The following is a 26,440-nucleotide window of genomic DNA, read 5'->3' on the forward strand; positions in this document are numbered from 1 at the left end:
AATGTTTTGTGAATTATTGCGGAAAAACTGAACTGTGTTTGCAAGTTCTTAATCGAAGCAAGTACTAGCACTAACACATTTCTACGCATTGAAACTTAAACATTATAAAGACCCACAGTGACATAACGGTTGTCTGCGGACTCACATTGCTAGAAACCGGGTTTCGATACCTGTCGTGGGCAGAGCACAGATAGCTTTGTTCTCAATTCCAAACAAACATTATAAAGAACTTCCTCATCACCACCCACCGCCAACTCTTGGGCTACTCTTTTACCAACGAATAGTAGGAGTGACCACATATTATAACGCCCCCACGGCTAAAAGGGCAAGCATGTTTGGTATAACCGGGATTCGAACTAGCGACTCTCAAATTACGAGTCCAGCGCACTAACCACCTGTCCATGCCGGACCCGTTAATAAACTGACAAGGCCCTGATGCAACTTGTAGAAGAGTGAAGCCCCTGCTGTAATTTGTCTATACACTTTTATATAAGAAAGCCCTTAAAGTAACTCATTTATGTAACGTTTTTAATTTAAGAAAGGGACTGAAACCATGAACTACCTCTTGTAGATTTTTTTACTCAGTCACATAACCTCCTTCCTCCATAGACACTTTGTGGCTAAGCAATAATTGTACGGGCTCGTGACACCAAAAACCAGGTTTCTTTGCACGTGGTGGGCATGACACAGAAAGCCCATTATGTATCTTTGTTCTTATCAACGACCGAACCATACTAGGAAATATTAGTACTGATCCATTTTAGGAATAACCACAATAAAGATGCTATGAAAAAAACATTTTTATTATTTTTCTAGCCTTTTTTTTAATGTTAAAGGCTACATTCTTTATACAAAAGAAATAAAAATGAAGGCTTTATATTTGAACTAACATCCAGCCATCGTACACATACAGCATAGCTCGGATGTCACATTCTAGCCAGAAACATCATATGAAGTTAACATTCAAGATTTATAATATGAACATACAAAACAAAAATATAATATTTTAACGCAGTTTAAAGGCAGAAATAAAAATAGTTCTATGTACAGCAAAATTCCACGTCTAAATATCACTTTAAAGCCAATTTTTGCTTGTTTAATACAATAAAAATACAATATATTTAAAACCTTTAAAATAAAGTATCGTTTCAAAGACACGCAGATATTCGTTACGTTCTATTTAAAACATTCAATAGTTGCCACAAATTGTTTTCACAAATAGTAATATTTTAATAACAACTCATAAAAAGCACCTGTTGTAGTCTAATTGTTATATCAGATCACGAATTGATAATACGTTTTTAAAGCGAAGTATGTTATTATTATTAACGAATTTGTATTACTCCGAGAAGACAAATAAGTCCTGAGAGAAAGTACGAAAGTGATCCAATAATATAACATAAAAACTCCTTAAAGCAAAGTTATCAACTATCTTGTGTAGGTGGGAATTTGAAATTATATCAAAAAATCAAGAATACCTTAGTATATCAAAAATCAAGAATACCTTAGTGTATCAGAAAAGGTAAAAATACACTATTCTCTGAGTTAGTGCGATGAGGTCTTACCCTCAAATACTTCACTGTACATTTTCAGATTCTTAAGTATTTCTCATGTATTAGGTTTACTCACTTTTTTCTAAATAAAAATTTGTTTCCATTACACAGAAAGTATTTTCTAATGAAGTACAAACACGAGTCTAATAAATTCTATTCACAAATTATCAGTGGTTTCCACTGAACTATCTCGTGTCACTTCAAGATGAAACATTTTGCGAACTTTTTTTTTTCTCACCCCCTGCTCCGATTATTAACGTAAGAAAAAGAAAATAAATCCTTCTACAGCATCGCTTTAACAGATGCTACACAGAAAATCGACGTTGCTGTTTTTAGTAAGTAGTTTGTGAATGTAATTCAGAAACCTCATGATTGGGGGAACTGGTTGTGTAAACGTTATACAAAGAAAAGAAACGGATGTTTAGATCTTCCTGTCTTCCTCGGTGAACAAATTATCCGGAGATCGCTAAAGATTTGTCAGGTGAAAATTGTTATTAGTAACTGAAAAAGGCTTAGCTGAGGTTTAATATAGAACGAAGTAAATATATGTACAGGTCACAAAACAAGCAACATTTCCATATCTAATGTATAAATGTACAAAATAAAATTTAAAAAACAACATGGCACAAACCAGTAAAGTTCCTGGAATAAAATTATTTAAAGTAGTTAACTGACGTACAAGCCACATAAATTACGATTGTTTCTACAATTTTAAACCTTTTTAACAAAAACAGTATAACGTAGTTATACGTTCATATAACAACAACAACACTGTCAGATTGATGGAAATATTGGATTCTGTCCCTTGAAAACAACCCCGTCTCTGTACAAAGATATAATAAACTAATAAAAATTAACTCGGATAAAAGGCGTCTATTCATGTATATATATATATCAACTACACATAATTTTAGAAGACATATGTAATACAGTTTAACGACAGCAAACAGTACGGCCAAATTAATTAATTACAGTTTTGTTTTTCCTTTTTTTGAACCATAATTCATCGTATAACATAAAGTTCATGCTATTTCTAGTATCTCGACCATAACACTATTGGTTTATATTTCAAGGTCTGTTATTATAAAAACAGAAGAAATTAAGGATCGCTACGAATTTTAACTTACGAGAGTAACTTAAAACATTTCTTCATAATCAGATTTAACTAACTAATTAATCATAAAATGTTACATAAAACTGTCTGTATTCTAACTACACATAGTTGTTGCATACTATTTTTATAAAGAGAGGAAACTTGTTTCACGAAAATTGGTAATGATAGAGAACTTGACTCACGAAAGTTGGTATTAAAGAAAAAATTCCGATATTTGAAGAAACTAGTTTAAAAAAATTTCAAAGGACGTAATATCTACTAAAAAAATTGGTTTAAGGGTTTTTGTCGTCATATTGCAGTACATACACGTGTGATCACATATTTTCAGCTTCATTATCCATATAAAAATAACGTTGTCAACAAACATAGAAGTTAATTAAAAGTCATTTACAAATGTCACGTTTCTTTTTGTGCATGTGATTTAAGTCTTAGTGAATTCTAAAACATGCAAGAAAACACATTAGCAATTTCAGGTTTAGAATATTAATAAGGATTTCTGCCTGCAAATAAAGAAATCTGTTCCACAATATTTCAACAACACTATATCTGTTGTAACCAGAGCGAATAATTATTAGTGGTTTACGTGTCATTAATGTTGTCTTCATTTTGTTATAAAAGTGTGTATGTATTGACAAATACAGGATAACATGAGCTTAAAAACAAAGTCTGCTTTTAAGAAAGACAGTGCCATCTGATTTTTGGTGGTAATTACCAGTTAAATCAGTAAAAATAAAATATAATTAAAAAGATATTCATATTTTAAATCCAGTCCTGTTTATGTAATGGCGACACACACACATATATATATATATATATATATATGGAGAGAGAGAGAGCGATCTATACATTCCAAAATGTTAGCTCTTGTAATCAAATACAGAAATAAAGTAAACGTTAACAAATAATATATATATGGAACCAAGCTTTGCTTAAATCTTCAAGCTAAAAACCGAATTTTCGAAATTCATTTATACTGCTGTGTTTTATATAAAATACTTAAAAGAAAGTTGACACAGACAAATCCTAATTTTATTTACTATAGCCTGAAGGTGGCGCTTTCGAGAGATGGTTTGTCTTTTATAAACCTATTTCTACTCTAAAACTGGTTAATATACTTCACTAATAGAATCCTAACTTGAGAATTAAGTTATATATTATTTCTCTAAACGTACTTAACTGTTGCAAAAACGTGCCTATGTATCAAACTTAAATTAACAAAAACGATACAAAAAATTCTCAATATAAATGGACTGTTTGAAATCCATTTTTAAAATTGAAAAAAAATTGCGACCTATAAGAAAAAACGAATATTATAACCGTGTATGTCACTTTGTCCTATAGATGTGGTTCGTTCTAGGGTTCCTATATGTTTCGAGAGAAAGAAATCACAAATACACAGCGATTCTTAACGAACTTGTACATATTGTTCGAAGTACCATACTCCACTTTGCACATTTAATATAAAAATTGTCATCAAACAAAACGTCACACTAGTGCTAATACTGTTCACAATCGTTTTTACGATATCGGCGAAACATAAAAACATAATAATTAAGTACCGGCATTCTACATTAATTTGGTCTCCATGAGGAAAGGTACTATTGGTCCCAATAGATGTCTACTCATGAACAGATTGCTCTAATGCCTTTTTAGATTTCCCTTGCACTAAATTCGTCAGCGTATAGAATTGCTCTTTGTCTCTAATATCAATACTTGTGACGTGTTCGAAACAGCAAGGAAGAGAAATATCACATTTTTGGGGTAACTTTATTTTTTCCAACTTCCTCCTGGAATTTTTCCCTTTAGCTTTAGGAACGGATAAAGAAATATTGAGAGGATCCGACGTCAGTAGGTCGACTTGTTCGTGAAACTGTCTGGCAGCTGTTTTGTTTTCGAAACTGAAACCACCCATTTGGCTGTGATCAGTGGAAAGGAACATGGTGTGAAAAGTATTATCTTGGGCCTCGTAGTTCGTCAAATTGTCAATGACATCATGCCAAAGAATGAAACCTGTGCCTTTTTCGGCGAGGACCAGTTTCAGTCTTCGTTTAGTTCGTGCTCTCGTTTCTCCTTTATCAAACAGCAGGACAGGGATACCTGTCAGGGATAACTGCCATTCTTCCTCTGGCTTTCTCAAATACAGATTGGCCAGACACTGGCACACAAACACAAATGTTTTGTGGCTACGGAAAAACGTTTCGACTTGGGCTATGTCCTGTTCGGTCAATTCGCTGCATAAGTTATTTAATTCATCTTCTAAATCTTGTCGAAAATCCGCATCGTCAAAAGAACCACAACTGATACTTTTGTCTGTGTCCTCCACATTAATTCGGCCCAGAGTATCATATTTTTCTGTCAGTTTTTGTACGGCTACCTTTTCTTTGGAAGATAGTTCGTGTGAAGCTTCTGAGTAGATGATATTATCTGAATAGTTCGTATCTGGAATACTGAAAGTTCTATTTTCTGAACATGACTCCACAAAGTCATCTTTTTCACAAGAAGTATGTTGAATATTTGACATATGATCAGAAATTTCCATGTTTATGCTATTATTTGAAATCGTTTTTTTCCTTTATAAATATTTAATGAATTAATTGTTTCTGTTGGTCCAAACTATGAAAGGTGGAGATACTTCTGTAAAAATCAAATATTTTACACAAAAACCTTGAAAGTCGTTGAGTGTATACCTTAATATCTGTATAATACTTCGTGTGGTAGATTTCTTCATGAACTTGTAACATAACCACCAAATAATACAAGATTGTTTTTTCTCCCTGTAAATAATAAAAAACGCAACAGTTAATAAATTTTTTATTTTTACTAGATACACAAATTATTTATATACATTCGCATGAACGAGGTTCATGTGAACTTGTATGAAGCAACACTCTCGTAAAGTTAATTTTAAACAGAAATTTCTTTTGTTCCAACAATCTGAACATATTATAAAATTTATTTTATTTCTAAATTATTTTATGTTATATCTCTGAAATCATTCTCGACATTAAAAACTACGGAATTTTAACACTAACTTTCCGAAAAATAGGCGACTCTAATGTCTGTAATAAAATAGAGTATTTACGATTGAAATTAATACAATGTTACAATACTTTACACAGATACCGAAACATATGTGAAATCTCTTTTTATGACTAGTCCCGTTTTTAATAACTATTTATTATCCGTGATAACGAAAAACCACTTGAAGTAAAAATGTATTATCAAGATGGCTGGTATGGCTATTGAAACTTTAAGTAAAGTAAAGTGAAGAACGACATTTCGACATTCTTATGTTATTTTCATGTCAACAAAGAGAAGTTGCAATGATTTTAATGTTGTATTCTTTTTATTGTAAATAAATGTTTATACAGAAATGACGTTTTTAGATTATTTAAAGGTGTGGTAATAATACAGGTACCGTTCTCGAACTGATAACTCATTTTCAAAGTTATAACTGCAATGAAAAGCCTGTTCTACAACTTACACTCAGAGTTATAACTGCAAACACAGGCCTATTCTAAAATATTCTAATAATTAGCTCTCCAAAGTGGTATCTAATGGTCAGTGATACCATGAAATATATTCTGAAGTTATTGTATGTTTTTTTAGTAATGGCAAAAGATAAATATTATGAAGGCAAGAACCCCCTGTGATGCCACCAATAACACAGTGGTATGTCGGCGGACTCATACCACAAGAAACCGGGTTTTGATACCCATGGTGGGCACAACACAGATAACCCTTTGTGAATTTGTGTGTTTAATAACAAACAACAATGGCAACCCTTTGTAATAACCCAACATTTATTTTCGAAATGATGAACGGAAAATTCTAGGATAAGCATACATCTGTTTCCAGAAATACAGTATTAATCTAGTACGCTACTAATAACTTATTGCGTTATTGAACTGCTCCGAAACTTTTAAAATTAAACGTTACTAAAATAAATAAGAAGGAATCCTTAATATCCACAACACTTGGAACACTTTTAGGCAGGGATAATCTACTGGTCTATTTATTAGCTATATTTTTCTGTATAGGCAATACCAAGCATACAACCCGATTCAATTTTATTACTTAGCACTTCATCTACCAGCCTACCCTCAAATAGAAATTCTTTTAGGCACGATTAGAGTAGATCCATCTATGAGACTTTGGACATGACCAAATACGTCAGTCGAAAGGGTTTGACCTTGTGAGTTCAAAACTGCAATTAAATCTCAAATACATCAAGAAATGACGGAGCTGTGAGCTAAACGTTTGGCTTTAAAAAAACAACAACTCAGGTGTTCTACGAGCCGCTATGCTGTGGCTGAAAATAACAGTAAGAGCTAGTTAGTATTGACCCTACAATACTGATAAACAGTATGTTTTCAAGGCGATATCGGTACAAAGATATAAGAAAATAGTATTACGATTTTAAACAAAAGGTTAAGAGCAAAAGGGAAATAAATCTTAATTACCTGTATCCACATAATTATTCCTGTTATCGTTGATTAAACACAAAAAATAATTCACGTTAACTACTGGTTTTAGAGAAAAGTTTGGAACGAAGATTCGAATCTTGCATGACAACGATATACGTGCGAGACAGGTTTCAAACCTTCAACGAGTTTTTTAACGTTATTAGTGCCAAATCAACTTTAGGGTTAACACCTATCTTCCAGTTCACGTCGTATTACAATATAAGACGGAAACAACTTTTCCAATCCAAGCATGTACTTCCAAATATTTGTTTTATGTTCTTGTTCAGTTACTTACTCCTTGTTTCGCCAGCCCTTATTTTTTTCACAGGTACAACTTAAATACATTGATTATGTGACATTGAAGGGCTATTCGAATTTACAGCTCCCAGCCAAGTTTACAAAATTCTCTCGAAGATGTATTTTACATTACGTGAATAGGTAGTTGCATGTGGTGAAGGCTTATATTAGCATCAGTCTTCATGTTCTTGCACTGTCCACAAGCATGGTGGCTCTCACTAACACAGAAGTAATCTTTCAGGCCCATCAATATAAAAATCAGAGTTCGATAAGCGGTGGACAGAGTAAAATATAGTCCGTTATGTAGCTTTGCATTTAACAAGAAACAAGTGAGCACAACCGTTAGTCCAACTAATTTTATCATATTGAACAATTATATATTTCTGCCTAAAACCAGCAAGTAAAATCAGTTACTTTTCATGTTTATTATGGTGACGAATAAACGATTTTGGTCGTTAAACAAACCGTTTGTACAACGATGAATTGACGAGCAAACGAAATTCACCTACGGCATTCACATAACCGCTGTCGACCTGGAAATACCAGCTTTGAAGACCTACGGGGCTGCGGAAATATTTTGGATTTCTTTTAAAGGACCCTTCACGCGAAGCATTAAGTTTGATAGCGTAACCAGCTTTCTTTAGCAGTGGCTGTATTACCAGCTTCAGCCCTTATAGATGCCATCTTTAAAAACTTTACTTGCAGGAGCTAAGTGTAAGAATTTTTAACCAAGATTACAAAAACTAGTACCTGAAAAGTACAGTTAACACATTTAAGACCTAATCGTTGCTTCAACTTATTTTGTACAACTTCACAGATGCCATCATTTAGAAACTGTACTGACAGGAGCTAGGTGTAAGAATGTTTGACCAAGATAACAAAAACTAGTACCTGAAAAGTACAGTTAAGACCTAATCGCTGCCTATATTTACTTTCTACAGCCTATCGACTGGCCTGAACGAGTCCGAAACGCTTAGAGACCAAAGTACGACAAAAATAAAAAATAAAATAAAAATTAATTGAATGAAGACATGCTTGATTGATTTTAATCCATTAATTTTAAACAATTATGTTATAACTTTTTTTACGGTTTGTTTTACGTAATCAATGCCAGGGTAAAAATATTTCTTCCAATCTCAAAAATCCTGACTACTGTTAATACGCTACTAATAACCTACAATGTAAAATAAGACTTGTAACCAAATAATAATTAAAGTAAGATTTGATTGGTGTTCCATGTAAACAGTTATGCTAGTGAAACTTGTTACTAAAGGAATTTGAACTTAAAATAAATGAAAAAGTCTCATAAAAGTAAAAACTATTATGAAATATATGTCGCCAAGAGACAACAGTTAAACTGTACTAGTTTTGTCTCAGTAATCTTGGTAATAGAAATATTTCGTGCATACTTGTTCAAACAGACGCTATTGAAAACTATCTAAACAATTTGGCACGTGAAGACTGCTTTCATGAAAGTCTTTTAAAACCCGACAAGTACAAGCGATTTATCTCCCATCAAGACTTAACCCAAGGGCATAGGGGTCAGTGAAATCTCATAGTCAAAAGGCGACATTGTCTCAGCACTGTGAAATGTGAGGGTCAAAGCTCATAATCCACTCCACAACCAGACGTGTGCAGGGAACGGCCACTAAAAGAAATAATTTTGTTTGTTTCGGATATTTACAAGGGCTATCTGGGTTAGTAGTCCCTAATTTTAAAGTGGCTACAACAGCGCTGACATCCAGCCCTTGAACCACTCTAACAATGTAATGTCAATGTCGCTCTTTTGACACAGACCCAAAGTGCGAGGCGCGATTTTAAGCCAATATGCCGCGAATCGTAAGACCTCCGATTCACAGTCTAGAAAACTGACCACTGTCCAGTCACGTGATAAATTACTTTTGTTTTTATCACATATTACGTCTAAACATTTAATTGCTTGCTTGTTTGGATAAAACACAAAGCTACACGATGGGTATCGAAACCCGTTTTGTAGCGGTGCGAGTCCACAGACTGTGGCACTGGAAGGAACGTGTAAAGAGAAACAAAACTAAGACACTTAGCACGTTTTCAACAAAAGCTCGTTTCTCAAACACAACAAAAGTAACCAACTTAAGTAGAATGTATCTTTTATTGATTTCAATGCTGTAAGTGATAACAATTCTGATAGCACATATAAGGTAACATTCGAATTTTAAAAACCTTCGACAGCATACAAATAGCCCTTCACGAAACATCGCGTTTAACAACAAACAAACAAATTACTCCATTCACTTTATAAAAAGATCCACAGTGGGACAGAGATAAGTGTACCGACTTTCAACACGGTGGACACCCACGCTGAATATGCTCTACAATAAACATATAAATCATAATAAACAAACACTTCATAATATCGAAGATATAAAACACTCGTTAATAAGTGGCTTTGACGTTCAGCTTTAACTTTTAGGTAGAAAAATAGAAAACTTCAACGAAATATTGGTTTTTGTTTTGTTTTTCGCGCACAGCTACACGAGAGCTATCTTTACTAACCGTCCCTAATTTAGCAGTGTAAAACTAGAGGGAAGGCAGCTAGTCATCACCACCCACCACCAACTCTTGGGATACTCTTTTACCAACAAATAGTGTGATTGACCGTCACATTATAATGCCATTATAATGGGCCCCGAAACATTGGACAATGTGAAAACCTTTAACAACAAGATCAAAATGTGATTGTTTTAGTAGTTTCTGAAACCGGATGTTAGCAACAGATTTGAACTTCGATTAGCATCATTTCTCTTTACTGACGAGTTTGTTTTATTTGTTTGAAGTTTAGGACAAATCTACATAACGGGCTACCTGGTCCCCCCACACACAGACACACATACATACAAACAGATTTGTCGCTGTGCCGCTGAGGAACGGAAACTTTTAACGAGAGATTATAAATCTAAAGAATTCTGTGTTGATAGTAACGTTTTTGTAGGCTTAACGGTAAATTGTTGTGGTGATATGTCAGTATACTTTGTTATTCATTATATTCACTGATAGGTACTCTATTTTATTTTCACATGGTAAAATAAGATACCAGTTTCTTGACATCTCTTTAATATTCTTGTTTAGATAGCACTTGGGGGTTTAGGCACAACAGTTCCTGATTTTAAGCTACAGACAAACAGGAACAACCAGCCACCCAATCAATTTACGGTACTCTTCGTCACAAGGGTGTTGTTCGTTTTTGCTTTCAAACGAAATAACGAGATTGACTATCACCTTTATAACTCACCTATATCTCAAAGCTAAAAGCATATTCAGTGGAATCACGTCTCGAACCCTGGCTCCTACGATACGCAACCCAATATGTTAATCACTATGCCACGCCTGACACACATACTTTAATATTCAATTAATAGCTTCAAGTTAAAGAAAAAGACATAAAAGATTAATTATAGGTAACTACTCATGTATAACTTATCAATAATTTCATGTTTTCTTGTGATGGTTTTATATTATTCAGAATAATTCAAACTCATTTAACATTTTACATACATAATCCCGCGAATATGCTTATTTTATAGATATATTTGTTTCTCGTAATTTCTGTTTTATTTTTAATTCAATAGTTTTCCATAAAACAAATAATTTTCAACAGCTACTTCCTTTGTTTTCATTTTATAAACATGTTCGGTTAAACAGTGAATTTACTTTAAATAGTTGAACCAGACACGTCAGAAAACCGGTACTTTATCAGAAAATAACGACACAAGTAGAATGACAGTAGAAATTGAAATATATTGACATTGAGGGCTATCTGCGCTAGCCGTCCCTAATTAAACAGTGTAAAACTAGAGGGAAGGCAGCTCGTCATCACCACCCACCGCCAACTCTTGGGCTACTCTTTTACCAGCCAATAGTAGGATTGACCGTAACCTTTATAAATCTCTCATGGCTGAAAGGGCGAACATTTTTGGTGTGACGGGCATTCGTACCCGCAACCCTCGGATTACGAATTGAGTGCCTTAACCACCTGGCCATGCCGCGCCGTGCCACTGGGGGACACTCAGATATGCATAATTATACTAAGCAAAACGCTAACACAATTGAACATAATTTGGGCCCCCCGCTAGTACAGCGGTAAATCTACGGATTTACAGCGTTAAAATCAGGGGCTCGATTCCCCTCGGCGGGCTCAGCAGATATGTGGCTTTGCTATAAGAAAACACAACACAAAAACATAAAATAGTGTGTTTATTAACATACGAGTTTTCATGAGTCAAGGATATCCGTTTACACTCAATTATGAATCTTAGTTGGAAGTCACAGCAGCTAAACCGATCTCAAAACGAATCAGAGTGGAAAATATAAAAACAAAGAAAGAAATATTAAAGAGATGTAAGTTGTTCCATTGTTTCAGGAATGCATGCAGGTCGAGTCGAGTGTCTTAACCAATTGGCTATGCCAGGCCATTTTTGTTCTTTTTCTTTTTCTCTATAACTCACCAGTCGCTCAGCGATAAGTTTGATTACTTATAACGCAGAAAGTAGGGTTTCGATACTAGTAGCGAGGACGGCACAGATAGCCCATTGTGTAGCTTTGTGCTTAACTATAAACAAACTATATAATTTTTTGTTTCTTTGTTTGAATTTAAGCTCTAAGCTACACAATAGACTACCTGTGCTCTGCTCACTACGGGTATCGAAACCAGGTTCCTAACGTTGTACATGGTTTAAAGGGTTAGACCTGTAATCTGACTCTCCGCTGCTTACTTCCCAGGGTGGACCTAAGAGTACATGCCCAGATTAATGACAAACAATCCAGCAATTTTCCAGTTAAAATGGGCAAACACACACACGCACACAGAGAATTTTGTGAAATAGTCGTTCAAGATTTATATAAAATAAACAAAACTTGTATACACGAGCGCAGCTGGAAAACAATCTAGATAATATTTTACTAATCCCATAATGTAGTATCTAAAATATATCGTAAGTTTTCTGGATATATATTGATCAACGTGACATTGACGCTTTACAGTTTCACCTCATTGGTTTGAAAAACACATTTATTAGAAGAATCAACGCCAATAACGTTAACTCGATTCTATACTTTCTTTCAAAAACTGATTAACCTTAAATTATCTTTGGCTTTTTCAAACACTGTCACCAAGAGGGCTCTGTATATGAAATTATTTTCTAATATTTCAACTTAAAGGTGTGGTCACTTATTATGCGTACATGTGGTTACTCCCGAACTCATTCTTTAGGTCCACATGTTACCTTAGGGTTAGTTTTTTTGTGAGTCTCTCTGGATCAAATAAAACACGACTGGCTGCTAATTGTTTTCCAGTATGACCTGGAAACAAAATCACAAGTTCTACCAGCATAAAGACAGCCAATTATAGTGTGAGAAACGAAACCTAAAACTTTAGAAGAATAAAAAAGTGGGTTAACTGTTGGGGATATCGTCGACCAAAACTCTTAAATTCCATTTGACGCAATATCCCCCTTAGTGTATATACCCGTTCTACAGGCTGAAAGACTAAGCGTATAACACTAGTTTGAAACCGGTAATATAATGGAAAGGTTAGGCCTACAACAGAGCGGTTTTGAACAAGTATCGCAATGTAGAAGAGTTAACCCTATAACGCGTCTATTTAAAATCGTTAGTGCAATTGGAAGGTTAGGCTTACAGGAAGGCAGCTTGAAACAGTACTACAATGAGATAATTAGGCCTACAATGCATTAGGTCTATAATATGAAATTGGTATTACAAGCAAACCAAAAAACAAATTTTAGATCTTACTTCTGAAGATAGATATATGGAAATACCTCTTCTAATGCTTTGGTTACTTTAGTTACATCAAAATTATTAAGCTAAGACAAACAGACAAAGACGCGAGTTTTCACACATACAGCCACATATTATATGATTTATTATTCTGAAATAAAGAGCTTATTTTCCTACAGTGAATACCAACCAGGGCGAACTGGTCATACTGACAATGTGTTTGATTTAGTGAACTGTTTACAGCCCCTTTGTTCAAAACCATATGTTATGACGTACCTGCCTGAAAATTAGTTATCTTCCATATATTACCGCACAGACATTACACGTCTTACTTTAATTTAGCGTTAACTTGCTTCTAACAGACAGCAAGGTGATTCTACACACTATAACCATATAGATTCCACAAACCCTAAACAGATCCAAAACCAAGAGACAATAAAATGATTACACACACACTAAATAGTTTCAAGACCAGTAAATAGTAAAATGATTCCATACATCCTATAAAGCTACAAGACATACAAACAGCAAGATGATTCCATACATCCTATAAAGCTACAAGACATACAAACAGCAAGATGATTCCATACATCCTATAAAGCTACAAGGCATACAAACAGCAAGATGATTCCATACATCCTATAAAGCTACAAGGCATACAGACAGCAAGATGATTCCATACTTCCTATAAAGCTACAAGGCATACAGACAGCAAGATGATTCCATACATCCTATAAAGCTACAAGGCATACAGACAGCAAGATGATTCCATACATCCTATAAAGTTACAAGGCATACAGACAGCAAGATGATTCCATACATCCTATAAAGCTACAAGGCATACAGACAGCAAGATGATTCCATACATCCTATAAAGCTACAAGACATACAAACAGCAAGATGAGTTCCATACATCCTATAAAGCTACAAGGCATACAGACAGCAAGATGATTCCATACATCCTATAAAGCTACAAGGCATACAGACAGCAAGATGATTCCATACTTCCTATAAAGCTACAAGGCATACAGACAGCAAGATGATTCCATACTTCCTATAAAGCTACAAGGCATACAGACAGCAAGATGATTCCATACATCCTATAAAGCTACAAGGCATACAGACAGCAAGATGATTCCATACTTCCTATAAAGCTACAAGGCATACAGACAGCAAGATGATTCAATACATACTAAACAGCTTCAAAACCAATATACAACAAAATGATTCCATACATCCTAAAAGGTTTCAAGACCAACAAATAGCAAGATAAGTCCATAGGTCCAAAACAACTTCAAAGCCAACAGACAGCAAGATGATTCCATACATACTAAACAGCTTCAAAACCAATATACAACAAAATCATTCCATACATCCTAAAAGGTTTCAAGATCAACAAATAGCAAGATAAGTCCATAGGTCCAAAACAACTTCAAAGCCAACAGACAGCAAGATGATTCCATACATACTAAACAGCTTCAAAACCAATATACAACAAAATGATTCTATACATCGTAAAAACTCTCAAGACCAACAACTAGCAAGATAATTCCATGCATCCTAAACAGCTTCAAGGCCAACAGACAGCAAGATGATTCCATACATCCTAAACAGCTTCAAGGCCAAAAGATAACAAATGATTCCTTACATCCTAAACAGGTTCAAGACCAGTAAATAGTAAAATGATTCCATACATCCTAAACATATTAATACATGAGGAGTAGCTAGGAGTTAATTGTACGCATGAGGTATATTGCACGTGATGCAAGTAATTAAGCAGCTAATACAGTCACATAATCACAAATAATTTGCAATATTACGAGTGGCTCAGTAGTTAAACTCAACAGCTGAAGTAGTTGGGTACGTATCTGCCACGTCTTTAGACAAGCGACATATGTGTGTGTTTCTTATAGCAAAACCACATCGGGCTATCTGCTGTGTCCACCGAAGGAAATTGAACTTCTGATTTTAGCGTTGTCGATCCAAAGAGGGACGACGAGCGATATAGTTTGGCACAATATAAATAATTCAACGACTGAGACGATCGATACGTGACATAATCAGATCAATAACCGACACTGCCAGCTCATTGGGTAGAAGAAATTACATGACACATCAGAAGCATTACAGCGATTGAGTCACTTTGAAAAACTGAGGTTGCTTGAAACTCATTGGCGAACTCAGTGAACGAACCACAAATAAACGTTACTGCCAAGAGATTACGTGGCTCCTTTCAGGTTAAAAGTTAAATTAATGTTCCTAGGAATCTCATAATGTATGCAAATATACTGAACGGCCAACTTTCCTTTATTTTAGTAAAACACCACACTGTAAAATTATGTTCTTGCCAGAATGAATCTTCCATACTTTCATTCACTCAACTAAATACCCGCCAGAGGGCGTATAGCTGTTCGTTTATACCTATATGCTTCTAAGTCAAAATTAAATTCCAATTTATATTATGTGATAAGGTATAAAAAGTTATGAAAGATGGACTGAAATAATTGTATCTACACACAATTTGATTAAGTAATAAGTAGATAGTTCTCAGTTTATTTTTTAATTTTTCAAACAAGATCAGCTGAGCGCTTGAAAGTTTCAATTGAAAGGACCAACTAAGCAACTGAAATAGCTTTACACGTTACATCAGCTGAGCATTCACTAGATAGCATCATACAACAAGGTCAACCGCGAACATTCCTTCTTCAGATAACAAAATCTACCCAATCTTACTTTTAAAACAACCTGTCATCCAACCAACATGATTAATGTTGTGCTTTGTAAAGAAATAAAGTTATCCAAACTTCTCCAAGAAAAAAGTTCATTTTAACAGGGGCGGAGCACCATTGTTAAAAATTGCGAGAAGAAACTGTAAAAATGTCAGCCTTCAAACGTAATTATTCTGAAACTATTTTCACTTTTTTTTCTCTGAAACATGCTTGCAAGCATTCCTGAAACAATGGAACAACTTGCATCTCTTTAATATTTCTTTCTTTGTTTTTATATTTTCCACTCTGATTCGTCTTGAGATCGGTTTAGCTGCTGTGACTTCCAACTAAGATTCATAATTGAGTGTGAACGGATATCCTTGACTCATGAAAACTCGTATGTTAATAAACACACTATTTTATGTTCTTGTGTTGTGTTTTCTTATAGCAGAGCCACATATCTGCTGAGCCCGCCGAGGGGAATCAAGCCCCTGATTTTAACACTGTAAATCCGTAGACTTATCACTGTACTAGCCCACTTTATGTTCAATAGTGTTAGCGTTTTGCTTAGTATAATTATGCATACCTGAGTGACCCCCCCAGTGGCACGGCGCGGCATGATTAGGTGGTTAAGGCACTCAATTCGTAATCCGAGGGTTGCGGGTTCGAATCCCCGTCACACCAAACATATTTGCCCTTTCAGCCGTGGGGGCGTTATAATGTTACGGTCAATCCCACTATTAGTTATTAAAAAGAGTATTCAAAGAGTTTGCGGTGGATGGTGATAACTACCTGCCTTCCCACCTAGTCTTACACTGCTAAATTAGGGATGCCTAGCGTAGATAGCCCTCGTGTAGCTTTGTGCAAAATTCAAAACAATCCAAACCCAGTAGTTCATAGGAATGCCTTCGAACTATCGCCATTAGAAACCGGGTTTTGATACCCGTGGTGGGCAGATAATTTTTTACTCCATTGACATTTTCAAGTTTCTTTACCTGTACCCCGCCACACACACATAATATTTTATATGCATTAACAACGTATTGTCATTACATCTGACTGTCATGCAAGATTACAAATCCTAAACACGTGCTTGTCCCACATTCCAAATGTTGCTTCATGTTTCTGAACGGACATGTCATTTAATACAATCACGTTTCACCTACAGAACGTGCTATGAGTATCACGAATGAAAGATAAACTTTGTGATAACCGTTTAGTATCTTATAATACAGCATCTTACTGTAAATGCTGCTGAGTTTCTTTGCGTGTTTTTTTTTCGTTTTACACTTTTCGCCAAAAAACAAACATTGTACCTTTATATTACGTGTAAGAAAAGCGCATATGCTATTAAATATATAAAGAAATATGACATAAGCCTTTTGGGCTAGTTATTTCCGGTTCTTGAGCGTTTCAAGTATATTTTATAACTTAAAATAAAAGAAAGACCCCAGTGGCACAGCGGCATGTCTACGGCTCACACCGCAAAAAAACAAGGTTTTTCAATACCCGTGGTGGGCAGAGCACAATAGCCCATTGTGTAGTTTTTGTTCAACAGTAAATAAACAAACAGAAAATAAAAGAAAACTAGTTGTCTGACTTCCCTTCTTGTCAGTCAACACGCTAGTATTTTTAAGTTTTGTAAGTTGGATACGAGTAGTTTATGTGTCAGTTTCTTACTGGAAAAAAGATACAGTTGCACAAACAATTTAAGAGATGTAACTGACACAGATGGGGATTCAATACAGTGAAAAACAATATTAATATATAGTGACACAGATGGGGATTCAATACAGTGAAAAACAATATTAATATATAGTGACACAGATGGGGATTCAATACAGTGAAAAACAATATTAATATATAGTGACACAGATGGGGATTCAATACAGTGAAAAACAATATTAATCTATACTGACACAGATGGGGATTCAATACAGAGAAACAATATTAATCTATAGTGACACAGATGGGGATTCAATACAGTGAAAAACAATATTAATCTATAGTGACACAGATGGGGATTCAATACAGCGAGAAACAATATTAATCTATAGTGACACAGATGGGGATTCAATACAGCGAGAAACAATATTAATCTATAGTGACACAGATGGGGATTCAATACAGTGAAAAACAGTATTAATCTATAGTGACACAGATGGGGATTCAATACAGCGAGAAACAATATTAATCTATAGTGACACAGATGGGGATTCAATACAGCGAGAAACAATATTAATCTATAGTGACACAGATGGGGATTCAATACAGCGAGAAACAATATTAATCTATAGTGACACAGATGGGGATTCAATACAGTGAAAAACAGTATTAATCTATGGTGACACAGATGGGGATTCAATACAGCGAGAAACAATATTAATCTATAGTGACACAGATGGGGATTCAATACAGTGAAAAACAATATTAATCTATAGTCGACTTTTACAGTTTTCATGAAATTATTTAACCAGAAGGATGGTTCTTTTGGTAAATAGCTGTCCGAAAGGGGCGCTAATAACTTGAAAGTTTTCAAAACCAGTCCTTTAAAGGTACTCGAGATTCTACTTCTTTTAAAAATATGTTTAAATTGAAGTTTTTGTAAAACCATTCTTGTTTTGCTGTCATGCCAGTTAAATGGGCGAGGCTTACTGGGTGGCATGTCGGGCTGTGGGTCGAAAACTCCGAGGTTGAAACTCCTGATCCGATAAAAACACATGGGTAAATTATAAAGGTGACAGTCAATTTTGTTATTCAGTGACCAATAGACATCAGGTGATGAATACTGTTGGCTGGTTGTTCTCTATCTGATTTTTTAAAAATTAAAAATTAGAGACAGATGTTGCATAAAGTGCCGTTCATGTTAAAAATACAAAAGTCCAAGGCAGTTTAAACAACCTAAAAATGGCGGACAAGGAGTCTAGCAAAAACGAAGATAATAAAAAAAACAAAATGCTATAGCTGGATTACTTTGAAACAGAAAAACACATTCTGGAGTTTGAACAAAAAACCCGTAGCAATAAAAAGGAATGAAATACGTAAAACTGATAAACAGTAAAAATATCAATACAAGATAATAAAAGTAGTTAATCAATAATTTGATAATCTTTAACAAAAGTGAATGAATTAAAGAAGTGCAGAGTACTACAGCAAGAATAGAACAATGAAAGCAGATGGCGTTAGTTACTTCTAGCAGTACTCAAGTATATAGCAAGTGTCTCCAAATGTTAAATGAACTTCAATAATATTGGATTGTTATGAATTTCGAGCAAACTAATAAGAAAGCTACCTGCGTTATCCGTCCCTGATATAGCAGTGAAATACCAAAGAGAAGACATCTAATCATCACCACCCACAACCAGCTCTTGGGCTACACTTTTAGCAGCGAAGAGTGGTATTGACCATGCCATTATAACGATCACACAGCTAAAAGGGGCGAGCATGATCGGTGGCGGGGAATCGTGCGTGTTTCTTTTCGAATAGCAAAGCCACATTGAGCTCTATGTTATGTCTATCGAGTGAAATCGAACCCCTAATTTTAACCTTGTAAATCAGTAGATTTACTGAGCTTGGGACAGGGATTCGAACCCTCGACCAGTGGCTTAAAAATCATAAAAGAAGCCAACAAATAAAACTTTCTTATCGTAGGAACACCGCGCTCACCTGTAACTTAAGAACAAATCAGGGTAATGAGAGAAATTAGAATCGTTGTAAAAAAGACAGAATGTTTCCACAATCGAAAACCTTGAAATCTACTACTCTTCAATAAAAGGAAGGTTGTACTGGTTCTTTATATTTTAAAACGGAAAAGTTAAATGTCAACCACTCCCCAATTATTCTTTGTTTCAAATGCCAGCGTTTTGGATACACGGCAATAATATGTGAAACAAAGCCGTAGTGTGTTAGAAGTGTAGGGGTAAGGGTCAGAGAACCGCCTAACATCGTCTTAACCCTATTTATATAATCTGTGAACAGAAAGCGCCCGATCTTTCTAGAAGATAGTGGAAAAACATGAAGAAACCGATACAAAAGTTCTATATAAACATTAATTAATGACAAAGAGAGTGACAGTATTAAATATTAAATAAACAAAGACATTAAACTTGTGAAATTTATTATAGCAATGATACTGAAGCCTAAATATCTTAAAAATAACAACAAAAGAACAAAGACTAAATAGTCTTAAACGTGAATTTATCGTGCATCAATACATTAAAATGTTGAAACTATAAGAGAAATAAATGTTAATGTTTTTTTTCTTATATTAAAGCCACGTCGAGCTATCTGCTGTGTCCACCGAGGTGAATCGAACCCATAATCTTAGCATTATAAATCCGAAGACTAACCGCTGTCCCAGCGGGGAACAGAAATATTAATGCGAGCAACTTTATAACAATGTTTCTTCACTTAAATAATCCAAGAAACGCTGTATATAGAAAATTCATTTTCAGTGCAAAGCTGTACAAACTGTCAACAATGTGCCTACTGAAGGGATTCAGCCCCGAATGTTAGTGTTATAAGTCCATAAGACTACCGCCGAGCCACAAGGAGGAAGTAAATAGAGAAGAAATAACCGATTATATTTCATTTATTTAACCACAAACAATTATAATTTGCTTTAGAATTAACCACAAAGCTGCACAATGGGCTACCTGTGATCTGCCCATCATGGGTATCGAAACCCGGTTTCTAGCTATGGGAGTCCGCAGACATGCTGCTGTGCCACTGGAGTGCAAACAATTATGTTATTCTAAACAAATATATTACCTTGTTTAAGCCAATTATATTCACACTAGCGTTATCAAAACGAAAGACCATTATCTGCTGCATAATAATTATTAAACAATTGTTGTGTTCAGTTGGTATCATTTAATAATATTAAAAAATAAACCCAATAATAGCTTTAACAATACCAGTAATACCATCGATGTTTTCTTTGGTACGGAAAAACTTTTGTCGTGTATTACGTCACAGGGGTTTCCGTTAGGTTCTCAGATAATACCTTGAAACAGATATTAACTTTCTAAGTACGGATATAATAGTTAAGATGTCAATGAAACTTATGAATAGTTTATCCAGTTATTAGTATTACGCTGCACGCTGTTTATGAAAATTACATTCCTCATTAAGCAAGTTGTAAGTTCTGCAAAAGGTTTCATAGTTACACAAAATGATTTGCCACTTAATTAGGGTAAGATATCACCAGCGATTCTGGGAAAGATTATAATAATAATACATTTATGTCTATATGAAGGTTATTTGTAACCTGCATAAGAAATGGGTTATTAACCAACAAAATAAATTTAATAAGAAATCATAAGATTCATAATCAAAAACGGAAATCAAAGCTGAATAATATACCTGCTTGTAGTAATATTATACAGAGTGTATATTTTATCTTGTAGGATGTGTGTTAAAAATATTATTAAACTAGTCTTGGAAAGCGAACTACAGTTATAAAAACTAATTAGTTAATTTATTTGTTGTAATATCGGCCAGCTCTATAACATCATAAAAGACAAATTTTAGGTCAAAGTGTTTACTGAATAGTTGTTTTGTTTTTTGAATTTCGTGCAAAGCTAATTGAGGGCTATCTGCGCTAGCCGTCACTAATTTAGCAGTATAAAACTAGAGGGAAGGCAGCTAGTCATCACCACCCACCGCCAACTCCTGGGCTACTCTTTTATCAACGAATAGTGGGATTGACCGTCACATTATAACGCCCCCACGGCTGGGAGGGCGAGCATGTTTGGTGCGACCGGGATTCGAACCCGCGACGCTCGGAATACGAGTTGAACGCCTTAACACGCTTGGCCATACCGGGCCACTTACTGAATAGATCTGTTCAGTTACCCGATAGAATACATAACTCTTCACCTCTGGACATTCACAATATTCTGATTGCATCTGTTGTTTCTTATAATGCACAAAGCTACACGAAGGATTATTTTGCTTTTCCCACCACGGATATTGAAACCGGGTTCCTAGTGGCCAAATAGTATTTACATGTACGTTAAATACAAAAAAAAAATCTCTGTCAAAGTGATAACTTAGAAATTTCTACGCATGTATAAATATCATTCATGAAGTTTTAAGATCTCGGAAACAGAAGTAAAGAACATATTTCACTGACATTTCTATTACATAGCTTGAACCTTGTAGTTCAAACATTTTTTTCATAGTTTATTGGCCTGGTTCTCTGTGTTTCTGTATCTCTGAATAAATCCAACTTTTACTGTTTCATACGAGTTTTAAAAATATTTCGACCTTTCCTTTCCTTTATCAGACTGTTCATGATCAAAATGTTGTTTGATATTTATCTGATATTTTTGCGATCTTTTCTTCTTTTTTATTTACTATTTCAATGTTTATACGTTTACTGTTTTTAGATTTTAAGATTATTTGAGCTCTTTCGTCTTAAAGGTAGCTTTACTTCATTTTAATATCGAATGAAAACTAGTTAAACAATCTTTAATCTTTGTAGCTTTGTAATCAACTAAAAAACAAAACATACCCCGCTGGTACATCGGTAAGTCTACGGATTTATAACGCTGAAGTCAGCGGTTCGATTACCCTCGGTGGACTCAGCAGATAGCCTGATGTGGCTTTGCTATAATAAATGCAAACACACAAAAGCAAAACAAGCATCCGAAATGCTTTTGATTGACCGGGAAAACGACTCGACAACAGGAAATCCTAATAAACTTAAGTAAATAAAATATATCGTTCAATATCTGATGTTACTAACAAACTAAAAATATTCCTAAATTAGAAAAAAAAATAGTTCTTTTTATTTAATCTTACTCTGTAACTGGAAGAAAAATCTTTTATTGAGCTAAAATTATTAGTTTTTAAGTTCCTGATTCAGGACTGAAAAAACTGAAACAACATACAAATGCGTGTTGTCTACTAGTTTGAAATTTAAAATGTGTAGCTATAAACTGAACTACCTTCACTCTGTCCACCGTGAACGTTCCGGCATGCCCAGGTGGTTAAGGCACTCGACTCGTAATCCGAGGGTCGCGGGTTCGAGTCCCCGTCCCACTAAACAACTCTCCCTTTCAGCAGTGGAGGCATTATAATATGACGGTCAATCCCACTATTCATTGATAAAAGAGTAGTCCAAGCGTTGGCGGTGGGTGGTGATGACTAGCTGCTTTCCCTCTAGTCTTACAATGTAAAATTAGGGACGGTTACTACAGATAGCCCTCGTGTAGCTTTGGGCGAAAAAAAACCAAAAAACACCATGAATACTCGGACCTTTGATTTTAAAGTTGTACTTGCTGAAGTTGTTGACACGAACAAACTGACTTTCCAACTATTTTTCAATGCACATATGTGTATTGTGCCTGATCTGTGATTATGTTTTTGATTGATAAGACTGATGTACAGGTAGCAAGCCTCGAGAATGATTTTTTAAAGTGTGTTTCCAAGTTTTATTCTTGAATCAGCCGATAAACGAATATCAAAAAATTACAATGGAGTTTTACTGGAGTGATTCAAACTAATTAGAAAGGATTTATTTGGACTTCCGGTCGTTCAGCTATAAGTCTGAGGGCTTGTGACGCTCAATATCAAGTTTTGACGCTCGCGTTGGGCACAGAACAAACAGCTCTTTGCAGTTTTGTGATTAACAACAAACAAAATAAAATTCCTCAGTTCGGCTAATAAGCAGCATCATACCATCCACCAGCCACACTAATTGATTAACTCTTATAACGCACTTATACCTTAAAAAAGAGGAAAAATACATACTTCTACCAGCCGGCCAATCCATATTTTACACAAAGTAACAATAAAATTTAACTTTTATATAATTTATATTAACGAATGCTACGTTATTATTGTTAACATTTGATGGCGCTTTTATACCGAATATATAACTCTCAACATCAGTTACTTCCCAGCTCCATCTGCTGGAATTTAATGTTCTTATGAAAGGTTGAATTTATTGTTATTTAATTAATGTTTTATTTTAACAATTTCAATTCTTTAACTCTTAAACTTTTTTAACTTTTCGTAGCTCGTGTCGTAAATTGTGTTGGTAAAGGAGAGGTGTTATGACCTGATACAATCCTTTATGGAGAACAAACACCTCAGGCTAGGCTTTGTTACTTGTTTGGTAAGTTCTATTCACAAGTCAGGTTACCCTTATCAACGGGTCTCTACCTTCTAAACACTTTTTTCTCTGCATTATTTATCACACAAACCTTATTGTGCGAATTCATTCTAAAAGTCCGCCGGTGGATGAACGACAGGCGTTAAATTTGCGGAATTAGAACGCTGGAACCCCGGATTCGATTCCCTGCGGTGAACAGATCACAGGCAGTCCATTGTGTAGGTTTGCGCTGAAGAAACAACACAGAAATCCTTCTAAAAGATTTGCTCTGGTTATTTCCTTCACAAATAACAGCCCTTAACCTTAAACAGAAAATCTGGTGATAAACCACGTGAGTTTCTTCATAAATAATGAATAATTATTGAATAATATACTTCAGTATATTAGCATATAAGGAGCCATTCAAAACTACTCAATGTGCTATCTGTTCTCCACTCATCACGGGTATCAAAACCCAGTTTCTAGCGTTATAAGTCCTCAGACATACCGCTGAGTCACTGGAGCTTCGAAACAATGATCTGAATGCTGATTTGGGTAAGTTTCCAAACGGAGTCCATGTTGGAGACAAAGAAGCTTTGAGAACTGCGAGGACAGGATCTACATGAAAACATGAATTGTCGTTTGAGGTATCGTCCAAACCATGACCTTGCTTTTGCATTTCTTAAGTATTTCTACTTCTCTATACGGATGGAAAAGTGTTTTGAGACTTTGTGAATTGCTACACAGATTTACTTGAAAACTGACAAGAACGTGTCAAAACATCACAGAGAATGCTTGTTTTATAATACTTATTACTACTTCCAGTGAACTTGCACGGCTAATTTGATATTTTATGTATGTAATTATTGAACATTTTTTCTTCAAAACAAATTAGACTCTCAGCAACTAAATAACTAAACGTGATATTGTAATGTCGTTTATTAGTTAGCAAGTTATTTTAAATTATTTGATGAAAATAGTTCAAAGACAAGTTCACGTAAACGATAATAAATTAGTTTCTTTTTAACGTTTCTTCACGGGATTGTGCGCTTTTTAACTTGCAAATTGTAGGCCTAAGTAAATTTACAAATGGCACTCAAACGGAAATACGTCAGTTAACATAACAAATAAACTTACTTGTACAACTTCACGTCTGATCGATAAAGCAACTAGAAACAAAACACTCGTTGATTAACTCTCTATGATTCACTGATTTACTCCGAAAGTTCACCAGTATTTATATTCAGTCCTGGTTCCAGATATTTTTTTAGGCCTACTATCACAAATATACTTTGATCTTAACGTCTTTGCGCTCTCTAGCTAACGTCTAACTCACAACAAAATATGTAACTTGTCGTAATACCATTAACATCAGGATACAAGTTACATTTTGGCAAAATATAAAACTTATTCTGGATTTGGAGGTGTTTAAAAAATAAGTTGGACCAACATAGCGGTGGGACTTCACCGTCTAGACTTAACTTTCCATTGGTAAGCATATATTACTTGTTGCTGCACTGTGAAGAGTTGATGGGGGCACAAAATTAATCTCGAACTTCTTAAACGCATTTTAACCACAACAGTTTTGTAAAGTATCCATCATATACTGTAGTAGGTATTACTTGTAAAGTACCTCTCGTATACTGTGTTACTACTTGTAAGGTATCCATCATATAGTGTACTACTTGTAATATTGTTTATCTTCCCATTCTACTTCTACATTGGTTACTTTGTTTATCTATACCTCTCCATGTCATGTCCTTCTGATTGATCTTTCCTGACTGGTTCTGTAAGGAGCAAATGCCTTATACATCATGTACTGTACTACTTGTAACTTATCCATCATGTACTGTTATCTAACGTGTAAAGTATCCATTGTATGTTGTATATATCCGTCATGTACTGTTGTACTACATATAACTTATCTATCATGTACTGTTATCTAACGGGTAAAGTATCTATTGTATGTTGTATGTATCTATCATACACTCACAGGAGTTCGCACAACTGTTTCCAGGGGTGCTAAGGGAGTTTAAAGTTGTAAAGGGGATAAAAATATTGTAAATTCATATACATATATTGACCGAATAAAGAAAGAATTATGTATCGTATTCTCCAGGGGGTGGGCAAGTGATCCCCTTTGCTTCACTTGCGGACGCCCATACATGTTCCGTAACTAGGTCTTGAGAAGGTAAATACGCAGAAGTTCACGAACCCGTTTATCTCTCTTCAGTGATCGCTTTCTTCCTTCTGTCTTTAAATAACTCAAGAGGACGTATCGATCTTAACCTGGGCAAATAACCCATCTTTGAACTGACAACGAAAAAACCAATATTGTTGACTGTGTCACAAAAACATTCAACATTGTTGCACAGGTCAGGAGAACAGTGAACAGTTTCTAGTCGTACCAATACACGGATTATTTTCAA

General features: G+C 34.9%; 1 protein-coding gene across 2 annotated transcripts in view; it reads right to left on the bottom strand.

Annotated features, from left to right (window-relative positions):
• Positions 1 to 785: 785 nt before the first annotated feature.
• LOC143240939 (uncharacterized) overlaps positions 786 to 26,440 on the bottom strand; it is a 32,567-nt gene continuing 6,912 nt past the window's right edge. The window contains exons 2-3 of one of the 2 annotated variants that reach the window (XR_013022061.1): positions 5,355 to 5,441; positions 786 to 2,376 (exon numbers count right to left, since the gene is read on the bottom strand). Coding sequence is in view for 1 of the 2 variants with exons in the window: in XM_076484210.1 (XP_076340325.1) it covers positions 4,286 to 5,206 (921 nt within the window). In the remaining variant the exon portion in view is untranslated. Of the gene's footprint in view, positions 5,442 to 26,440 lie in introns of both variants that reach the window. The other variant, XM_076484210.1, reaches the window with a different exon arrangement.

Source organism: Tachypleus tridentatus, chromosome 13, assembly GCF_004210375.1.
Source record: "Tachypleus tridentatus isolate NWPU-2018 chromosome 13, ASM421037v1, whole genome shotgun sequence".
NCBI lineage: Eukaryota > Metazoa > Arthropoda > Merostomata > Xiphosura > Limulidae > Tachypleus > Tachypleus tridentatus.